Source organism: Mirounga angustirostris, unplaced genomic scaffold (assembly GCF_029215605.1).
Source record: "Mirounga angustirostris isolate CCGP_5_RB_7025 unplaced genomic scaffold, mMirAng1.0.hap1 SCAF_2, whole genome shotgun sequence".
Classification (NCBI taxonomy): Eukaryota; Metazoa; Chordata; class Mammalia; order Carnivora; family Phocidae; genus Mirounga; species Mirounga angustirostris.
The window spans coordinates 5,249,078-5,268,485 of NW_026991710.1; the positions used below are offsets into that span (position 1 = coordinate 5,249,078).

At 50.4% G+C, this 19,408-nt stretch overlaps 1 protein-coding gene across 1 annotated transcript in view; it reads left to right on the forward strand.

Annotated features, from left to right (window-relative positions):
* The window catches only part of CRMP1 (collapsin response mediator protein 1), a 69,834-nt gene that overhangs the window by 37,931 nt on the left and 12,495 nt on the right, over positions 1 to 19,408 (forward strand). The window contains exons 5-8 of the mRNA XM_045879488.2: positions 8,302 to 8,363; positions 10,428 to 10,508; positions 15,525 to 15,593; positions 17,051 to 17,171. Of these exons, the coding sequence (XP_045735444.1) occupies positions 8,302 to 8,363; positions 10,428 to 10,508; positions 15,525 to 15,593; positions 17,051 to 17,171 (333 nt within the window). The remainder of the gene's footprint in view (positions 1 to 8,301; positions 8,364 to 10,427; positions 10,509 to 15,524; positions 15,594 to 17,050; positions 17,172 to 19,408) is intronic.

Sequence of the window (19,408 nt, forward strand, 5' to 3'; positions counted from 1 at the left end):
CCTCATCTGCCCTCTGGACTGAGACTGCTCAGGAAGAGGTGGGGTTTTCTCCTCTATTCCTGGCACACAGTGGCCTCCCCCGCAGTTGTCTCTTTGGGAGCAGGAGGCACTCGGAGTAGATCACGGGTTCTCCTGGGCCAAGGAGCTCTTAGTAAGCTGCCAGAGCTGAACCCCAATTTGCAGAGGGATATGTTTGCAAAGCTCAGGTGTTCTGATGCAAAGCAGGGTCGGGATCACAGGCTCAGGGCCTGCCCTGCATGCACCCCTGTGTCAGGGAAAGACCCAAAGGAACATCAACCTCCTGTGACTCCCAGGCCCGAGGTTGGGTCACAGGCTCCATCTCACATCCCCTGAAGGAGACCCCAGGACCTGAACCCTCTGCTCTAGGATGGGTGGGCCAGCAGAGTGCCCTCCTCTGGGGCCCAGAGGGCTAGAGCCGACAAGCTGTAGGGGTCGCTAGGACCAAAGGGTCTGGAGGGGAAGCAAAATAAGAAATTCGAGGATCCTCAGTAGAGGCTGGCCCCTGTCCCAGAACAGTTGTTCTTGCCTTTTCCTTCCTGTTGGCCAGTCCCATGTCTGAGGTTGGGTGGATGGGTTATAAAGGATATTGTTATCAGGGCTCCTAAGTGCCTGGATTCTTTCTTATCCCCAAGGCGAGCAGCACTGTCATGAGCCTTGGCTGAAGCCCCTTCCCCTCTGTGCACCCGTAGCCCCATCAAAACACAGGTGGGATCATTTACAAGCCCCACCCAGCCCCCCACCTGGACTTTCTCCTTCCCAAGGTGCTCCATGAATGGTGGTGACCTCAGGGCTCCAGTCTAGGCTCACCTTCCTGAGAGGTCCTTCAGCTTCTCTAGTGTCCTCACCATCCATCTGCCTGTGACCCCGGCCCCAACTCATGTAGGATATGGCTCCCAGGATGCCCCCAGGGGGCTCAGACTTGCCAGGTTCTCCCAAACCCATTACCTTTTCCTGTGAACTCTGCTATCTGTCACTCTGGGTCCCCATCTCCGTGAGGGGCATCCCTGTTTCCCTCTCTCTCCCTCCCCCATCCATCACTGGATCCATGGCTTTGCATCTGCAGTAGCTCAGCTCTGACTCTGGGTCTCCACCCAAGTCCCTTCCCTGATGTAGGGCCCTCTGTGTCTTGTCCAGATTCCTGCTCAGCCTCACTGGTCTCTGCCCCCAGTCTTACCCCACCAGAGCATTCTTGCTCCAGCCGTAGATGTGGGATTTAAAGAAGCAATTAGCATGAACACCTGGAGTGACTCCACATTGTCTCCAGGCAGGGTGCCAAGTTGCTCATGTGGCTTTCAAGGGCATTTCCCCAGATGCTTGCATATAGGAGAGGTACAGCAAATATTGGGGAGGGGGCTGAGTTCCTAGAAGATGCTCTTACTGTCTTCTGTACCCTAAGTGTTTAGCACACGTCTGGCATAGAGTAAATTCTCAGTAAATACTTAATGCATGAATGACTGAGTTAGGGAAGGAAGAGAGCAGGGAGGGAGAGAAGGAGGGAGGGACATGCCTGCTCTCCTTTCCTAAAGCATTTTTAGCACACCCACCTCTGAGTCAGAGGGCTTGCCCAGGAAACTTGACGGTCATCATCATCGGACTGTACAATCAAGGGCAGGACATTTTTCCAGACGGGAAATCAATGTAGAGCTCGTAGAGTTCAGTCTGCCTGTTTCAGAAATGGAGACGAAGCTCAGAGAGGTGCAGTCCCTTCCCCAGTGTCACACAGCAGCTAGCTCTTGGACTCAGCTTTCTGTCACAGAGCTGCTGCAGGCATGTCTGGTGTCTTTGTGAGAACTGCAAAAAGGCACCCTCTTGGGGGTGATTCATGGGAAGAACGTGCCCTTCTCCTAGGGCACAGGCTTGGCAGCTGGGGCTCAGGCTGGATTTAGCCCCCTTGGACGCTCTCTTTTCTGGGAGCCCTTATCCGGGGCACAGGTTGCAGCTCCTCAAAGCTGCTGCCCAGCCCCTGACCTCCTTGCCAGGTGCTCTTTACGCTGCATGCAGGCTGCCAAAAGCAGAGGTCTGCAGAGCCTCTCCCAGGGACAAGCTCAGGCTATGGGACATGAAAGCCATTGCTCAACGCTCGAATCCATCTTTAGATCAAGCTGTTTATGGCTTATTTTAGAAATCTCAAAATACAAGAGGAAGTTATTCTAGAAAACGGTGGTGCCAGCATGCTGTGTGGACTTGGCAGGGGAGAATGGCTGTGGGATGGGATTTTTTATAAACCCCGACAGGGGAGTCCTCCCTGTGTTTTCTGAGCCACAGACCCCAGCCACTATTAATAGTACTAATTGGTTTTGTTGGATGCCAGCAGCATTTCAGTTTCAAATAGAAATTTTAATTTAGAAATCGTTGAAAAGAAGAGAGAAAAAAAAACAAGCCCAGTGAAGAGGAGAGGAAGTCACATTGGCTCTGTGCTGGGCTGTGTCACTTGGGTCAAGTGTTTAGCCTGCGTCACTTGGTTATGTTCTAAGAACAGCAATGCAAGAATCATAGTGTCATTCCACCATTGCTATGAACCTTCTGGACCTTTCTGCAGGAACTTCTATTGTCTCTTTATCACATTTTCCTGTGTATCAGGTAGCTTTTGCCGTGGAACAAACCACTCCAAACCCAGGACTTAAAAGGATAAACAGTTATCTTATGACTCTGTAGGTGGACAACTGCAGCTGGGCTCAGTTGAGCAGTTTCTCTCCTGACCTCGCCTGGGCTCACTCAGACATTTGGGCCTCAGCTGGAATGGCTGGGGAGATGCTCCACACATGATCGTTCATCCTCTAACGGGCCCTGTGGGACCTCTTTGCTTGGTGGTAGTGCTCCAGCAGGTGAACATGGAAGCAGAAAGGGCTCTTGAGGATTAACTTAGAACTCACACATCTTCATTTCAATTGCGTCTTGTTGGTCAAGTCAAGTCACAAGAGTATCCCAGATTCAAGGGATGGGGGAAAAGACTCCACCTCTGATGGGAGGAACCTGGAAGAATTTGTGGCTGTTTTAATCTCAATAGTGTCTCATCTGGCCACAATTACTGTAGTCCTCTTTCGTTCAAAATACTCTCACCTCCACCCAACCGCTCCAAAATTTCCATTCGGTTTTGCCATCAGGTTCAGAGTCTAGGATCTCATGTTGAACATTTCCGTAGGATGTGAATGAGGTTCCTTGGTGTGGCTTCTCTTGATCCAAAGACTTGTGAACTTAAGAGATAAGTCATGTGCCTCCCCACCCCATGCACCCCTCATACGATTTGTGGGGCATGGACAGGTCAAGCATAACAAACACTCCCATTTGAAAAGAGAGAAAGCGAGTGACACATGGTCATAACCCCCTAGAAATTCGGGAATCCAGCTGGACACATATTGCCGGGCAGACCTCTGGGGGTAGAGAATATTCCTTTGTCAGGGCCAGTCTTTCTCCTTGGGAGTAGTGCCCAAGTTCAGGGGTTGGCAAACACCAATCTGTGGGCCAAATATGGCCCGTGGCCTGTTTCTGTGCAGCTCATCAACCAAGAATGTTTTTACATTCTTAAGGGTTTTTCAAAACAAAACAAACCAAACAAAAACAACAATGACCAGAAAACAAAGAATATGTAACAGAAACTACATGTGGCCCACAAAGTCTAAAAGATTTACTCTCTGGCCCTTTACAGAAAAGCTTCCTGTCCCCTGTGCTAAACTAGTGCTTACATAGCTCCAGCTCTACTCTGGGGACTCTTGGCTTGACCATTGAAAATAGAGTTCACTTTCCATGAAGATGGCCCATGTTTGCAGCAAAGCACCTGTCTCAGCCTTTTTCTTACCCATAGAAAGTTGGTGGCCAGAGGCCCCCTTTCCTTCTGAATAGGTTCAGTCTCTCTTAGTCAAAGAGGGTACAGTTTTCTTAAAAACATTGTGGGTTTCCAGTGGATCACATTATAGTTCACTCCACCAAACAAACACCTAAAGACAAGCTTCTTTAGGTGACTGTTGGTGTGTGCCATGTGGTGACACCTTTAAGATTCTTGGAAGCCCTTTTGTCTGCCCAAGGAAGTTTACTGGGCACCACCTTGGGTTTTTAGGAGGTCTTAACAAAGAGTTCTGGGCACACCCTTGATTTAGTTTTTACCCTGAGGTCATTTTTTCCTTTGAGAACTGTTTGTGGGTTGGCAAGAGTAGAGATGAGAAGCAGTCCTGCGTGTCTACTCAGTTCCGCTTGCAAACTGAACCGATCCTTGTCTCTCCGGTCCTATTTGATGTCTGTCTTCTGGTGCTTCATCATACTCAGCTTGGGCACTTAATTACGTTCTTCATGGAAGTCACTTTAGGCAGATTTGCAAATTCTCTGAGGACATTATCACAAGTGGCAATTTTTTCCTCTTGTGTTGCTGCTGCCTAGTAAGAGTGGCCCCTTTCCCACCCTCCACTAACAGTGTGTTGGCTGTTTTTCCCAGCCTTTGGCCTCCAGTTTCCTCAGGACTGTTCTGCCATCCACCCACTACCCAGTCCCAAGGCCAGCGACACGTGTTAGATTTTGGCCACTGCGACACCTGACCTCTAGGCAAAGATTTCTGTATCCGTTAGCCTCTGTGTTTTATAACAAACCACTCCAAAACCCAGTGGCTGAAAACAGCCACTGTTAAAACCACAGTAAGATACCACCTCACCCCCATTAGAAGGGCTGTTACCCAAAAAACTGAAAATACCGAGTGTTGATAAGCGTGTCGGGGGATGGGAGCCCTGGGGCACCATTGGTAGGAATGCACCCTGGAGGGTCCTTAAAAAATTCAAAATAGAAGGACCCTGTGATCCAGCAACTCTACTTCTGGGTATTTATCCAGAAGACTTGAAGGCAAGGATTTGGAGATATTTGTACACCCATGTTCATAGCAGCCTTAGGCACAACAGGCCAAAGCTGGAACCAACTCACTTGTCCCTTGATGGGTGAATGGATAAACCAAACGTACATCTCCATGTCCTGTCCTCCAGAGGGTCTCCCGAGCCTCTTCACGCGGGGATCCAAGGTGAGCGTGACGCCCCGAGGCGTGGCTTAGAGCCTCATGCCCTGGGTCAGTGCAAGTCTCATGCCCTGGGTCAGTGCAAGTCTCCAGACCAGCCCGAGTTCGAGGAGTGGGGAAATAGACTCTGCCTCTTGGGAGAGAGACAGAGTCACTGCAGAACTTTTGTGAAACTTTAAAAAAATTCACCCGCCTGTTTAATTTCTTCCTAGCTCTCATCTCTGCCTGAAATTACCTTACTTACTTACTCACTTATGGCTTATTCCCAGTAGAATGTAGACAAGCATCCTTCCTTCCTTGTTCACAGCTGTATCTCCAACTTCTAGAATGGTGCTCACGCATAGGAAGCTCTCAGTAAATATTTGATGAGTGAGAAAATAAATATTCCATGAAAAAGGACTTCTGGGGTCCAATAAGTTTGGGAAATGCTTTTTTTTCTCTTCTTGAATATTCTTAACACACATGATCATGTTAAAATCTGTGAGAAGCCCTGCAGTAAAGAAGCCTGTTTACTGTGGAGGAATCTGTTTTTCTTCACCAATCCAGATATCAGCATCCCCGGGTTTGACTGCAAACAACAGAATCCCCCCAGAGCTTGGCTTAAGTTTAATGAAGCAGATTGGCCTTGGTGATAATGATGTGTATCCAAGGATCCCCACCAGGGAGTCTTGCCTCGTGCTCATCTGTGCTTTTCCCTTTGAGCCAGCTCTGTTCTCCCCTCACCCTTGACCTGCATCCTCTACTCCTATAGCCACCATGCTGGAAGGTAGCAGCCCACCCTCTGTCTGGGTTGTACATCCCTGTTTAAGACACCAGCCAGGTGTTTTGGGGTGTTAAGTGGGCTCTGTCCCTCCTCCCGGCTCAGCTCAGCATCTGCCGGATGCCCAGCCCGGCACTAACATCTGTGGTCTGGGGTCACATGGTATGGACATGGCTGCTTCCAAGGTTATGGGGTGGATCGAGTGAGGGGGGTTTCTGAGAACTGGAGGGTATCATGAAAGGGTTGACTTCCGGTAGGTGCTCAGCACAATCTTTGAGGACTGGTATCCCATGCCACCTCCTTGGAGGAAAGCTAGGATGATGGTATATGTGAAGTTGGGAGGCTTGGGGGATTCCAGGACTCACCATGTTTCCAAGGCTCTGTTGCTAGGAGTTATCAGGCTAAATATACGGGAACATTTACTACTCTTGATACGCATTGCTTAATTGGTTTTTTAAGCCGGTGCAAATTGGTATGTAGGAGGGACTCATTTTGACGCCCATTCACTAGCACTGGGCAACATATTTTCAACTGTGGTACAATACTGAGGTTTTATTTCGAATTATTTTGATTACAAATAAGACCAAATCTCTTTATCTTTATTAGCTAGCTGCTTTTTTTTTTTTTTTCCTTGTCTGAAAGTACTGTTTACCTTTGGGGTTTTAGGCTTCTTCCCTTTTATTTTAATATTTTTAACATAAAGCGGAAACAGAAAAACCACACAGATAAAAAATGTGGCTTTATGAGTTATTATGAGGCTAGCCCACTTGGGCAAGAAGTAAGAGTTTGCCGGATGCCCCCCAATGGACTATCCATGGGCCCCATTGCAGTCATGACATCCTCCTCCCCCCAGAACCAACCACTGGTGTTTTCTAAATAAGAGGGTCTTTTTAAAAACCCCTGTTAAATTTGTTGCAGATATATTTACCGTGTTGGTTATTTGCTTTTCGTTTTGAGGTTTTAAGAATTGACTTACAGAAGGTTTCTATTAATAACAATTCAAATCTGTCATGATTTTTTGAGATAGCTTTCAATGTGAGATGACTTGACCCTGTTCACTCACCCCAAGATGCAGTTTTAGGATGTATTTATTAAATTTACCACGTTTGCTAATTCATTATTTCTGCTTTTGTTTGTGTCATTTACTTCTAATTTCTGGTGAATTTTCATTTTCTTTTTTTTAAATTTCTTATCATGAAAAAAATCCTTATCATGGAAGCTTAATAGGTTAATATTCATTTCCCCTCACCTTTAATAAATAATGAAGCATTTTCTTAGCCTCTCCTTATAGTTTTATCTTTTTACTCACTGGTAATTGATCTGTGTCTCTGTATATACTGAGTTTTTGTTTTTAGATTTAAAAAAGATTATAAGGAATACAATATCAATGAATTGCCTATTATTTTTATTTAAGTCTACCTGATTAATTAGAAACTGATACTTTTAATGTTAATTTCGGTATCTTATTTTATTCTTTAAATTTTTTTCTGATAATGTGGACAGGGAATTTTTGTTGCCTTGGCTCTCTGCATGAGAAAAGATTTTTGATTTGTCTTTGCCATTATTTTAGTATAAAGGAATTCTCAATCCCATTTAATACTTTTGCCCTAAATGCATATTCTTACCCAGACATTTCCGGATTCCGTGAACAAACACTCATTGCACAGCACATATTACGGGTGTGCAAATTGAAATAGTATAGAAGACATGGTCCCTGTCCTCATGCACATGGAAGGCGTGTTAGGGAAGAATCTCCTACGTCCCCTGCTCCCTGGTGGCCTGTCCACACAGCACATGAAGTCCCGTCATTTCAACCTTCTTGAATCCCCCACCCCTGCAGCTCCCGCCCTGGCTCAGAGCCTTGGCACACCTGTCCCATCGACCTTCAGCATCCTTTTCCCACCTGCCATTTCCCTCTGCCACTCTGCGGACCCATCCTCCCCACTACTTCCAGAATAGTCTTTCTGAGTCAAAAAAGTCTGAGCATGTCACACCTTGCTTTAAAAAACACATGCTCTGGTAGATCGTGGTGATGGTTGCACAACATTTTGAATGCACTAAATGCCACTGAATTGTGTACTTGAAAATGGCCGTGATGGTGAATTTTGTTATATGTATTTGACCATAATAAATAAAGTAGGGTATTAAAAAAAAAAAGCACATGTTCCCTTGGATCGAGCCATAGGACACTTCTAGTACCTTCACATTCTATGTCTTTTCATCCACCTTACCGTCCATACCCATGCACACCCACCTCTCAGTCCAAATAGTCCCCCTCCCCCTCCTCTCCCTCCTCCTCCTCTTCTTCTCCTTCATATACAACTGTGTGGCTTCCCTGGAAGCCTCCTTTGATCCCCCCCCCCCCCGCCCCACACACACACCCAGGCTGGGTTCAGTGCCCCCACTGTGAGGCCCAGTGACACCCTTCTGTCCTAGCAGTTACCACTCTGTACCGTGATCCTTGATTTACTGAAAAGGAACGCTTTTTTCTTAAATGCATTTTTCTGTTTCCTTTTTTATCTTGAAACAGGTGTCAATTCCTTCCAAGTCTACATGGCATATAAGGATCTCTACCAAATGTCTGATAGCCAGGTAGGTCCTCCTCCTGCACACCCCCTCTCCTGGGCAGGAAGCAAGGGAGCTTTCAGAACAGGCAGGGGAGAGTTCTGAGTTCAAGTTCTGGTTCTGACACTGCATTACTATGTGACCTGTGTCAGTCCCCACCCCTGCCTGCATTCCTATCTGGCTACTAGAGTGGGGTCGAGTGCGGGATCCCTTTGCCTGATGGTTCCCAAATCCACCTCATCCTTAGCATCATTTAAAAAGCTCATTAAAAAAAGACAGATTCTTAGGGGCTCCTGGGTGACGCAGTCGGTTAAGCGTCCGACTCTTGGTTTCAGCTCAGGTCATGATCTCACGGTTGTGGGATCAAGCCCCACGTCGAGCTTTGTGCTCAGTGCAGAGTCTGCTTGAGATTCTCTCTCCCTTCCCCTCTCACTCACTCTGTCTCTCAAATTAATAAATAAAATCTTAAAAACAGGACAGATCTTAGATCCCACCACGGATGTTCAGTGCAGGGCTTGGGAAAGTGTACTTTTCCGAAAGCTCGGCAGTTCATTCTGGAGATCTAGCAAGTACGGGCACCACATCATTAGCTCTGACCCAGAGGGGAGCCCTGGCTCTCTCTCTAGCCAATCGAGTGACTGAGGTCTCCCTCCCTTAGTTTTCTCACCCCTGCAGCGTGGCCATCTCTGGCCCTGCCGGTTTCCAACAGTTGTCGTGTGGGTGAGAGGAGCTCGAGAAAGTGATGCTCTAAGTGGTGCAGGGTGTTGGGGTTATTGTCTGCCAGGCACCGGGCCTTCTGACACCACTGGGACTCCGGGTTTTATTATCATTGTCCTGCCCTCTGCTGGTTAAAACTGTGGGGCAGTGTGGCGGCAGAGGGCATGGATGCCGTAGCCAGACTGCTTGGCTACAACCCTGGCCTTGCTGTGCGGCCTGAGGAAGCTTTCCCAACCTCTCTGTGCTTTAGACTCATGAGAGCATCTGCCTCCTAGAGGTTGTCAGGGGATTGAATGAATTCATAATACATGACTCTAGGACAGTGCCTGGCACACATATGGGCGCTGAGAAGCTGTTATTCCTTATGACCATGCAGTTCGATGTGCAACGAGAGACGTGTCCAGGTCTCACCTTTCAAAATAAACGCTTGGAGGTGATTAACATAACATAATTAAAAAAACAAAACAAAAACAAAATAAACTGGAGTTACAGAGAATAACTTACCCCAAGGTGCCCTACAGGCCTTTGATTGTCACGGAAAGGCCAAAATTGGTTCAGTTTCATGACAAAGTAGCATGTGTCTGTCTAGCATAACCGAGATTTTCGCCTGTTTCATTCTAACCACCAGAGCCCCAGGGACAGGTGGAGTTGAGCCATGGGGGTCCTGGAAGGTGCTTCCTGCTCCCAAGTGCCCCCCACCCCGCCCGCCCCCTGCTGTTGCATCTAAAAGCACACGTCCTGGGGTGGGGTGCTGTCTTGCACGCATGCAGAACAAAGTTAAAATTCGAGAGGCCCTGGAGAGGGAACGTGGCGGCTCTGGTCCTCACCGCGGGCACGGGTCTGAGTGCAGACCCTCTGCAGGGGGGAGCAGGGCATGGGCAGTGGGCAGGGCCTGCACCGGCTAAGTAAGCGGATGCCTGGCGGGGTGTGTATTACCTGAGGGTTAGAGTTATTAGAGAACTCGGCCCACAGCACAGGCTGAGCACGTCTAGTCACACAAGTTCAGTAGAACTAAAACCAGCATCTCAGCGTGGCTGTCCCCAGCAACAGCGGCAGGCACCTGTGTGGGAAAGGCGGGAGGGCGAAAGGCACGATGAGCACCAGCACCGAGGGCATTTCGTGCCTTGGTGTGGCTTCGTTCAGTTCTGCCCTTCCCCCAGCCTCCTGCTTTGGGATCCGGAGGGTGTCAGGGTCAAGGGGAGACCCTTTCCAAGGCTTAACTTGTTGAGCAACTCATTCCATCGGTATGAACAGAGCGTCCGTGTTGCCTCAGCAGGGGCTGGCGGGTGGGCGACTGAGCAGAAGAGCCGTCTTTGCAAACGCTCAGGCTGTGATATTTTTATCTCCCCCCCCACCCCATTGCTTCTCCCTCAGCTCTATGAAGCCTTCACCTTCCTGAAGGGGCTGGGAGCTGTGATCTTGGTCCACGCGGAAAACGGAGACTTGATAGCTCAGGTGAGTGGCGTGGATGTCCACCCTTTCCGCTCCAGTCTGCGTCCCGATGCTGTCATGGTGCCATCGGAGGGGTGGAGGCGTTGGTGAGCGAGGTGGCTAGGCTCTGAAGGGTCAGGCTGAGAGCTGGATGGTGCATCAGACACTTCGGGTGTGAGTCATGCACGCACCGTCTGCAGGGGGCTCTCGGCAGGCCACCTCGTCTCTCGGCTCAGTTTCCTCTCCTGCACGGTGGGGATCGCATAACCATCTGTGAGCCTCACTGGGCTTCCATGAGGGACAAATAAGGATCGTAAGGAGATGCTCTGCAAATGTGGGGGATACCAGAGGTGAGGCGCATGGAAGCTGGTGTTGCTTATCGTCTTGTAGGACTTGGGAGGGGATGTAATGACGGGAGCCCCGCCCCGTCTGCCACCCCACCTCGGGCCGGGGACTCTACCCCTCGAAGGCTCTTGTTCTTCATCCAGTAGCACCTGCCTCACGAACATTAAATGATACCATGTATGTGAAGTCCAGCATCTGACACACAGTAGGCTGTAGCCATGCAAAATTTTGGGTAGGGACAGACATGAATGCATTTTGATCCTTCTGGCTGTAGGATGGAGAATTTGACAGGAAAAGAATAGACTCAGGGTGACCAGCTGGGTTCTCCTCCTGCAATTCTCAGAATAAATGAAGACGGGAGATAAAGAGAGGAGAGAGAAGAAGCACAGTGTGTGAGGGAAGGAGCACAGTCCATGGTTCTCGTTGGTTGACCAGATGGAGAAGAGGAAGAAGAGGTCAGGGAACGCCACTTGGCCTCTGGTGCATGGACGTGGGTTGGTCATGACGTCACAAAGCAAGATCAGGCATACCTGAGAACATTTGGATGCACCTAATGAAAGTAGTTAATACGAGGCATGGTGCTATGGACTTCATATAGCGATGTTCACAACTACTCCATGACATAGATATGACACAGATATCCCCACTTTATAGATAGAGAACCAGGGTTCAGATATGAATAGCTTGCTCACCATTACGTGGGGCACAGAGCTGGGATGATACGGCAGTTCTGAGCACAGCGGGGCTGCGCCACAATGGTTAAGTGCATGAGCTCCAAAGTTTCGCTAGGAATGTCAGCTGTTGGCTTTACTTCTTAGTTGGGATGACACAAGGGTGTGAATGCCAGGAAGTTAGGATCACTGGGGGCCCTCTCAGAGCTGTCTGCCATTGTGCCCTCTGACTCCCAGTGATTGGTGTCCCGCTCACATGCAGAACACATCCATCCCCTTCCAGTGTCCTCCAGACTCCCATCATAGCACCAAAGTCTAGAAGTGTCTAAGTCAGATCTAGGTGCAGAGGAGGCTCCGTGGGGATAGTTCCTCCAATCTTTAGGTCTCTGGAGCCAAAGAGGCAAGTTATCTGCCTCCTCCCAACATACACAGCATACAGCATACAACGGTGGGGGGACATTCCTTTTCAAGAGGGACAATGGAAGGCTTCAGGATTGGTCCATAGCTGTTCTGAAATGCAGTTGGGCACGTGTTGGCAGTTCCTTGATTAGGCCTCGGAGCCTGCGAGTAGTTCTGCTTGGCTTTTGGCTCCACCTTCTGGGCTCTAGATTCTATCTCCCCACTTCCCATCATCCATCCTTTCCATGAAAAGTAGCACGTGCTTGCCGCTGAGCCTCCTTCCTGCCCAGTAGAGTTTGGAGGTCCAACTGTGTCCTTTCATACCATTCAGCCCAGGCTGCCAGGGTTTTGCTAAAGTGATTCTCCCAGGCTTTGTTGGCTTCCTGTGACTCCCTCCGTGGTTTACTCCATCAGACAAAAGACACCCACAGATTTCTACCAGATAAGCTTACTCCTATCCTGCTCATGCCCTGAGCTTCCTGGAGGCCCTCCGGTTGGAGAGGCTCTGGGGGTACACTGTCAGTCTCTTTAAAGGGCTTTTTTGTGACTGATTCATCCTGGAGGCACAAGCCTCCATCTTTCCAGTTCTTCACCAACGTTGTGGGGCCACACCCCAGTTTTGCCTCTGGACTACTGTCTGCTGCTTATGTCCTGGATTTGATATTTGCTCAGGAGACATTTCTTTTAGATTTTTTTTTAAGACTTGTTTATTTGAGAGAGAGAGCATGGTGGCGGGGGGAGGGGAAGGGCAGAGGGAGAGAGAGAATTTCAAGCAAACTCCATGCTGAGTGCCAAGCCCAACACAGGGCTCGATCCCAGGACCCTGAGGTCATGACCTGAGCCGGTCAAGAGTTGGATGATCAACTGAGCCGCCCAGACAACCCCAGAAGACATTTCTTAATTGCACTATCTTTTGCTCTTTGGAGAAGCAGAGAATTTTCAAGACCATCATATCCTGGTTCCTTCTTTTTTTTTTAAGTAGGTTCCGGTGCAAGCTCCAGCTTCCAATAATGTCCTCGTTCCCTTTTGAGCTCTCACTGCCAAGCTGCTCATTGTCCGCCTTTCTACTGACAGTCTGTTCCAGGCCACTTTGGGCTTTGTCCAGCACGTGCTTTGAAATCCTCCCAGCCCCCCTGCACTGCCTGGTCCCAGAGCCATTCCCACAGCTTCAGGAGGTTGTTACGGTAACACCCTACTTCCGGGCATCACTATCTACATTAGTTCTCTGTGGCTACATCACCAGGAACCCCAAAACTTAGCATCTGAAAGCAATAACCATTTATTATCTTCTGGTCCCGTGGGCCCGGAGTCCAGGTGTGGCGTAGTGGGGTCCCCCGCAGGCTGCAGTGTCGGAGTCCAGGTGTGGCGTAGTGGGGTCCCCCACAGGCTGCAGTGTCGGAGTCCAGGTGTGGCGTAGTGGGGTCCCCTGCAAGCTGCAGTGTCAGGCAGGGCTGCAGCTGTCCTCAGGCCAGACTGGGGCGGGACTTCCAGCCGCACTCCAGTGCTTGTTCTCTGGATTCAGTTCTTTGCAAGCTCAGACTGATGGCCTCTGTTCTTGGCTGGCTGTTCCCCAAAGGCCCGCTTGGTTCCTTGCCCTGCGGGCAGCCCCAGCAGAGCCGCTGGCTTCCTTCTGAGGGAGCCAGTGGGAGAACGGGAGGGGGAGTGGGGGTGAGCAGGGTGGAGGCCATAGTCCTTTGTGATGTCCATGTCTCTGGCCGTCTCTCTTGTCTGTGTTCTGTTCATTAGAAGCAAGGTGCTAGTTCAGCATAGCTGCAATGGGGGGTTACACAGGGCATGGAGCCGGGGACGGGCCCGCGGGGGGCCTCTCAGAAATCGCCCACCACACACACATGTGTTCGGCCTAGTTTTGCACTTGATAAAAAGGCAACAATATGGTATGTGTTCTTTTATGTCTGGCTTCTCTTGCTCAAAATAGGGCTTGTAAGATTCCTCCCTGTTGTCCACGAAACAATTTTTTTTTCTTTTCTTCATCACTGTAGAATTCCAAGGCAGGAATAGGTCATAATGTATTCTCATTGATGGAGACTGGGAGAGTTTGAATTTGGGACTGTTGCGTAGAAAGCTTTTGTGAAACCTGGGTTCGCATTTCTGTGAGTATCTACCCAGGAGTGGAATTGCTGTTTGGTGCGGACATGTATATTCAGCTTTGGTCCTAACTGCTGAACCGTTTTCCAGAGCGAACGAACCCTAGATGCCCACCAGCGGCGTGTGAGACGTGCAGCCGGGAGCCCCCAGCTCCTGGGCTCAATGTCGGGGGGAGGTCTCAGCTTTCCATACTGCCCACGTAGGATTTAGCTTTCTCAACTCCAATAAATCTGTTACGTTTTGCTCATCTGCTTTCCAGGTTCCAAAATTTTGTTTTTATTGTCCGCTCTGCATTCTCATGGCTTTTGTGTACCTTTCCTGTCACTTTTGTGGGGTTTCAGCGGGGAGCGAAGATAACGTGTGGGCTCAGCCCGCCATCTCTCTCGGGAAACCCTGTTCTAGTCTTTCTGTAATCTGTGCTTTCCTCCGTGATAGCGTCTTGTATCCTTCCTGCCTTCTTCGCTTCCTGCCTTCTTTCCAACAGAAATAGTAAGGGACAGCTAAACGGCCTTGCATAGGGATCTCTCCATACATAAGTTATTGTGTAAACAGGGTACAGAAATGCTCTGTAAACACCATCTTCAATAGCTCAAATTATTCTGTTGTTTACTTAAATCCACCCCAGCTCTTAGATCTTGACGTTTACAGTTTACATTCTCACAATAAGCTCAAGCTTAATAACCCGAGATGCGGTTGAAATTATGTTTTTTTTTTTTCCCATGGCTGATAGGGCTGGGGGCCCATTGTAGGGGATGTGCCCGAGGATGCTACAGAAACCGCACAAGTGACAATTAGCGCAGCTGACATCTGGGCAATATAAAAAACAGGGTTTTTTTGGAGAAATTATAGTATTCCTTTGGCAAGGAAAGCTCGAAGCAAATGGGTTTGAATCTGGAATCATTTCCAGGCTCTAAGACAAGCTCAAGGTAGAGGCTTCCTGATAGAACGACAGGCCCCAGGAAGAGGAATAGTGAGAGCCTGCTGCCAGTCAGTGAGCTCTGCCCCACCCTTGGTCCCGTCGCTGACTCCGTGCAGAAGCTCTAGATGCAGGGGCTCTTGTCTCCGGTGTGAGGACGAGAAGGCTGAGGCCAGAGAGCTTGGCCAACTCGCCCAAAGTCCCAGAGATGGCCAGTTCTGCGGCTGGACTCCCAGCGTAGGGCTCTTCAATTTCCACATTCATGCAATACCCAGACACCCCATTTCTTCCCCGAGGAGAGCCCTGCAGCAGAGATGCAGGGCCTGGAAAGGTGGCCGGTCATCTTTAGAGTTCATTTCTTACCTCCCCTTCCTCTTACTGGTGAAGGGAGAGCAGGTGGAGAGGTAGGTTTCCAGGGTGCAGAACGGGGCAGGTGGAGTGGAGGGGGCAAAGGAGCGCTGGATCAACCCGCAGCCTTAGTTGGACCCCTGCAGACCACTCACCTTCCGGGGTCTTAGCTGTCCATCTGCCTAATGGGGGCGGAGGACTGGCCTCTCCCGGCTGACATTCTACAGTTGCTGACTCGGTGCTCTTGTCTTGCAGGAACAGAAGCGGATCTTGGAGATGGGCATCACAGGTCCCGAGGGTCATGCTCTGAGCAGACCTGAGGAGGTAATGGAGCCTCCCCCGGGGTGTGAATCTGACATCATTGAGGGCCTACCCTGATGCTGTTCCAGCTGGAATAGCCCAGCCAGAGCCCCCGTCTCCATCCCCATCCCCCCAACAGGAGCATCCCAGCACATGTGGCCTTCCCTGGGGTCTGCCCTCTGACTTGGGAGCCCTGGGTCCTGGGGGTCAATCAGAGGAGCTAGGGAAAGGCCCTGCTTGTCCCCGGGCCCAGGAGCTCCACACCAAGGCCCATGAACAGTTCAGTGTCATAACTGGATAGAAGGATCCTCACTGAGGACCTTATGTATTTGGTGATAGGAAGATGGAGCCGCATGTTCGAGACCTAGAACCGATGAAACTGCTTCCCTTGCACATTGCCCAGTGTGTTCTAAGACTTGAGCGTGGATGAATTTCCCTGCAAGTGGCAGGCTGTGTGTGTGTGTGTGTGTGTGTGTGTGTCTGCCGTGGGCCTGGCCTTGTGCTGGACACTGGGGCCACAACACGTGGGTAGATAGACTTTTTACCTTGATCTGTACAGTGCCCTGCAGCCCATGAGCGGTGTTCCTGGTCCCTGGTGAGGTCAGGACAGACCTAGAGACAGTGTTTACAAACCCCTTATAGCACATGGCCACTGCCCTGCATCTAGGTGTGTGACAAGTACATTCACCCAGGAGAGCTGGGTGGGGACCGTCTTGGGGGCACTGTGACTCAGTACCAGTCCCAAGCAGTGGGACCACGTCGGGGGCATCAGCGGACTGGAAATTAAAAACAAAGCACTACTAAACATATCTGGTCCTGATGTTTGAGCAGTGCTGGTCTAGAGGGGGCAGAGACCAAGCCAAACAGTAAGCAGTTGCCCGTGGTTATCGAATGCACGAAGGAACGTATGTCAGACACGTGTGTTTGGTTATGTCAGGCGTTTTATAAGTAACGGACGGTTTTATGGGCCTTCTGATGCTTTATCCTGCCTGGTCTGTCCCCTCCTAACAGAACATGCAGCATGGTTCCAAGCAAGCACAGTAACATAATTCTGCCTTCCAACCCTTTAACCAAATACATTTTTTTTTTTAAAGATTTTATGTATTTATTTGACAGAGAGAGAGACAGTGAGAGAGGGAACACAAGCAGGGGGAGTGGGAGAGGGAGAAGCAGGCTTCCCGCGGAGCTGCGAGCCCGACGCGGGGCTCGATCCCAGGACCCTGGGATCATGACCTGAGCCAAAGGCAGACGCTTAACGACTGAGCCACCCAGGCGCCCCTAACCAAATACATTTTGACTAATTTTTTCCTTTCTTTTTAGAAATCTTAATATTTTTCTCCCCCGAGGCAGTAGATTTGCCTCTGGCCACACTTAATTAACGGAAAACGGAAGGGCTTTGATTCAGGGAGAGCCCTAGGGGTTTGGGGGGTGGTGGCGCTCTGTCCTTCCCTCCCGTGACCCATGTATTTCCGTGTCCCCAGCTAGAGGCTGAGGCCGTGTTTCGGGCCATCACCATTGCTGGCCGCATCAACTGCCCGGTGTACATCACGAAGGTGATGAGCAAGAGTGCAGCGGACATCATCACCCTGGCCAGGAAGAAAGGTACGCAGCCCAGCGCCTGGGCCTCCTGCAGGGCAGCTGGGCCATAAGGAAGGGGAGTTGTCCAGCAGGTCAAGTTCACTGATGGGGCCACTGCCCAGAGCAGAGACACCCTGACAGTTGCCAGCAGCCTGTGCCCCATGTAGGTAAATTATCCCACTTTGTAGGATCGGATGAGACCGTGTATTGTATTTTATTTTAATTAATTTATTTATTGAGAGAGAGAGAGAATCGCAGGGCTCGGTCTCACGACCCCGAGATCATGACCGGAGCTGATATCAAGAGTCAACGGACTGAGCCCCCCAGGTGCCCTGAGACCATGTATTTTAAGGAGCTCTGCATTGTTCCAGTTCTGTTCTGGGGGGTTCCATCAAGTCAGTGCTGGGGCCAGGCTGCAACAACTCTGGGATCCTGCCCACCCTCTTTCAGGTCCCCTCTGGGCACGTCATCCTGTGTCCCCTGCCTAGGGCCCCGTGGTTGGTGCCTGCATCCAGGGTGAGGTGTGGGGCTCATGCAGAACCTTGGCTGTGGGTTGGGAAGGAAGAAGATGGGTTTCCAGAGCCTTCCATCTGGGCGCAGCCCTGTGCCAGACATCAGGTGAGTGTGGCCCAGGAAACCAGCCACCCAGCTTGAAGATGATGCACCACTGAACTGCATCAAGCGTCTGCTGCTTTGTCTCTAAGACGTGAAGTCTTAGGGCTCATAGATGTGAAGTTCTTGGCAGGACCCCAGGGCTCCGTGGGTGTTGGTTGATGCCGTTCTCAGTTCCACGTTGGCCATTCACCTCCTGCCTTGGTACCCTCACCTCCCAAGTGGGACCTCAGTACCAGGCTGCCTGCCATGCTGAGGACCATTGGTGGAGGGCTCAGTGGGTACATTCTGACCGCAGGATCCTCGGAGCAGGGGCCCAGGTGCAGGTCCCCGGCCTTCACGACAGTGAGATCCACAGTCCCCCACCAGTCACCAGACTGAGAATGAAGAAGCCTCCAAAGAGCAGCTTCCTTCCCAAACTCAGGGAGAGAGAGAGAGAGAGAGAGAGAATAACAGACAGACTACTGACAGAGGAGGGGTCGTGCATATTATATGAAGACCGTGGCTGGTGGACATTCGCCAAGGACATTCATCAATCTGCCCGGTCCCTCTCTGTGTCATGTGAGGCTGACAGGGAGTTGTGGGTCAGTGTGGAAGGCCGGGTGGAAATCAACAACAACCCAACAGCCATTATTGAGCATCTACTGTATACGTGATGCTCCTCATTTCTCACGGGAGCCCTAAATGGGAAGCCTTACTAACTATACTTTTAAAAATACCTTCAATAAGATATTTTTAACCTCAGGCATCCAAACTATTATTTCAACATACAATTACATAAAAAGTATTAGAGATATTTTGTGCTATTCTTGTGTGTGCGGTCTTTGAAATCCAGTGTGTCTGCCACGTTCCAGCGCATCTCAGTTCAGACCAACCCCAGCGTCGGGGGCCTGACGGCCACGTGGGGCTGGTGGTTACCGTGTGGGACCAGAGCAGCTTTGAACCCACAGTACCTTGTTTTAGTATTTTTCAGAGAAAGCTGACAAACAGAGGCATTAAAAGACAGTGCTCTAGTATAACACAGCTTGCTCAGAACTGGCTCCATTTTAAGGATAAGGAAACTGAGGCAGAGCGGTGACAGCACTTTGGAAGCAGGAGTAAGCACGCAGGTCCTGGCCACGCGGAGGGATACGGTGGCCACCAGTCACATGTGGCTGTTCCCATTTAAATTAAGTAAAATTAAATACAATTTGAAATGCCTTCCTTGGCTGCACTAGCCACATTTCCCGTGCTCGAGCCACATGAGGCTAGTGGCTGCCGTCTTGGGCAGCACGAATAGAGAACGTTCCCATCGGTGCGGGACCTGCTCTCGGGCAGCCTGATCGCTGCAGCTCAAAGCCCGCCTCCCCGTCGGGCCAGCACGGTGGCCTTGGGCAAAGGCCTGTATCCAGGCAGCATCCGCCTCTGCGAGCAGATCTGAGGCTGTGCCTGTGGGCTTTGTTCTGGCTGAAGCACATCAGGCCTGCTCCCTGGGAAGCAGGCAGCAATTCCTGGAAAGCGATGCTCTGGAAGCAGCCATCAAGTGGTGGGTTGTGGGTGCACAGCCCAGCTCCCTGGCCCTGGGGTGGAAGGGCCCCGGGGTGCGGTCAGAACTCTCCCAGAGGCCCCAGTGGCCCTGAGCTGCAGGTGCCCATGGCCGTGACTCGGTG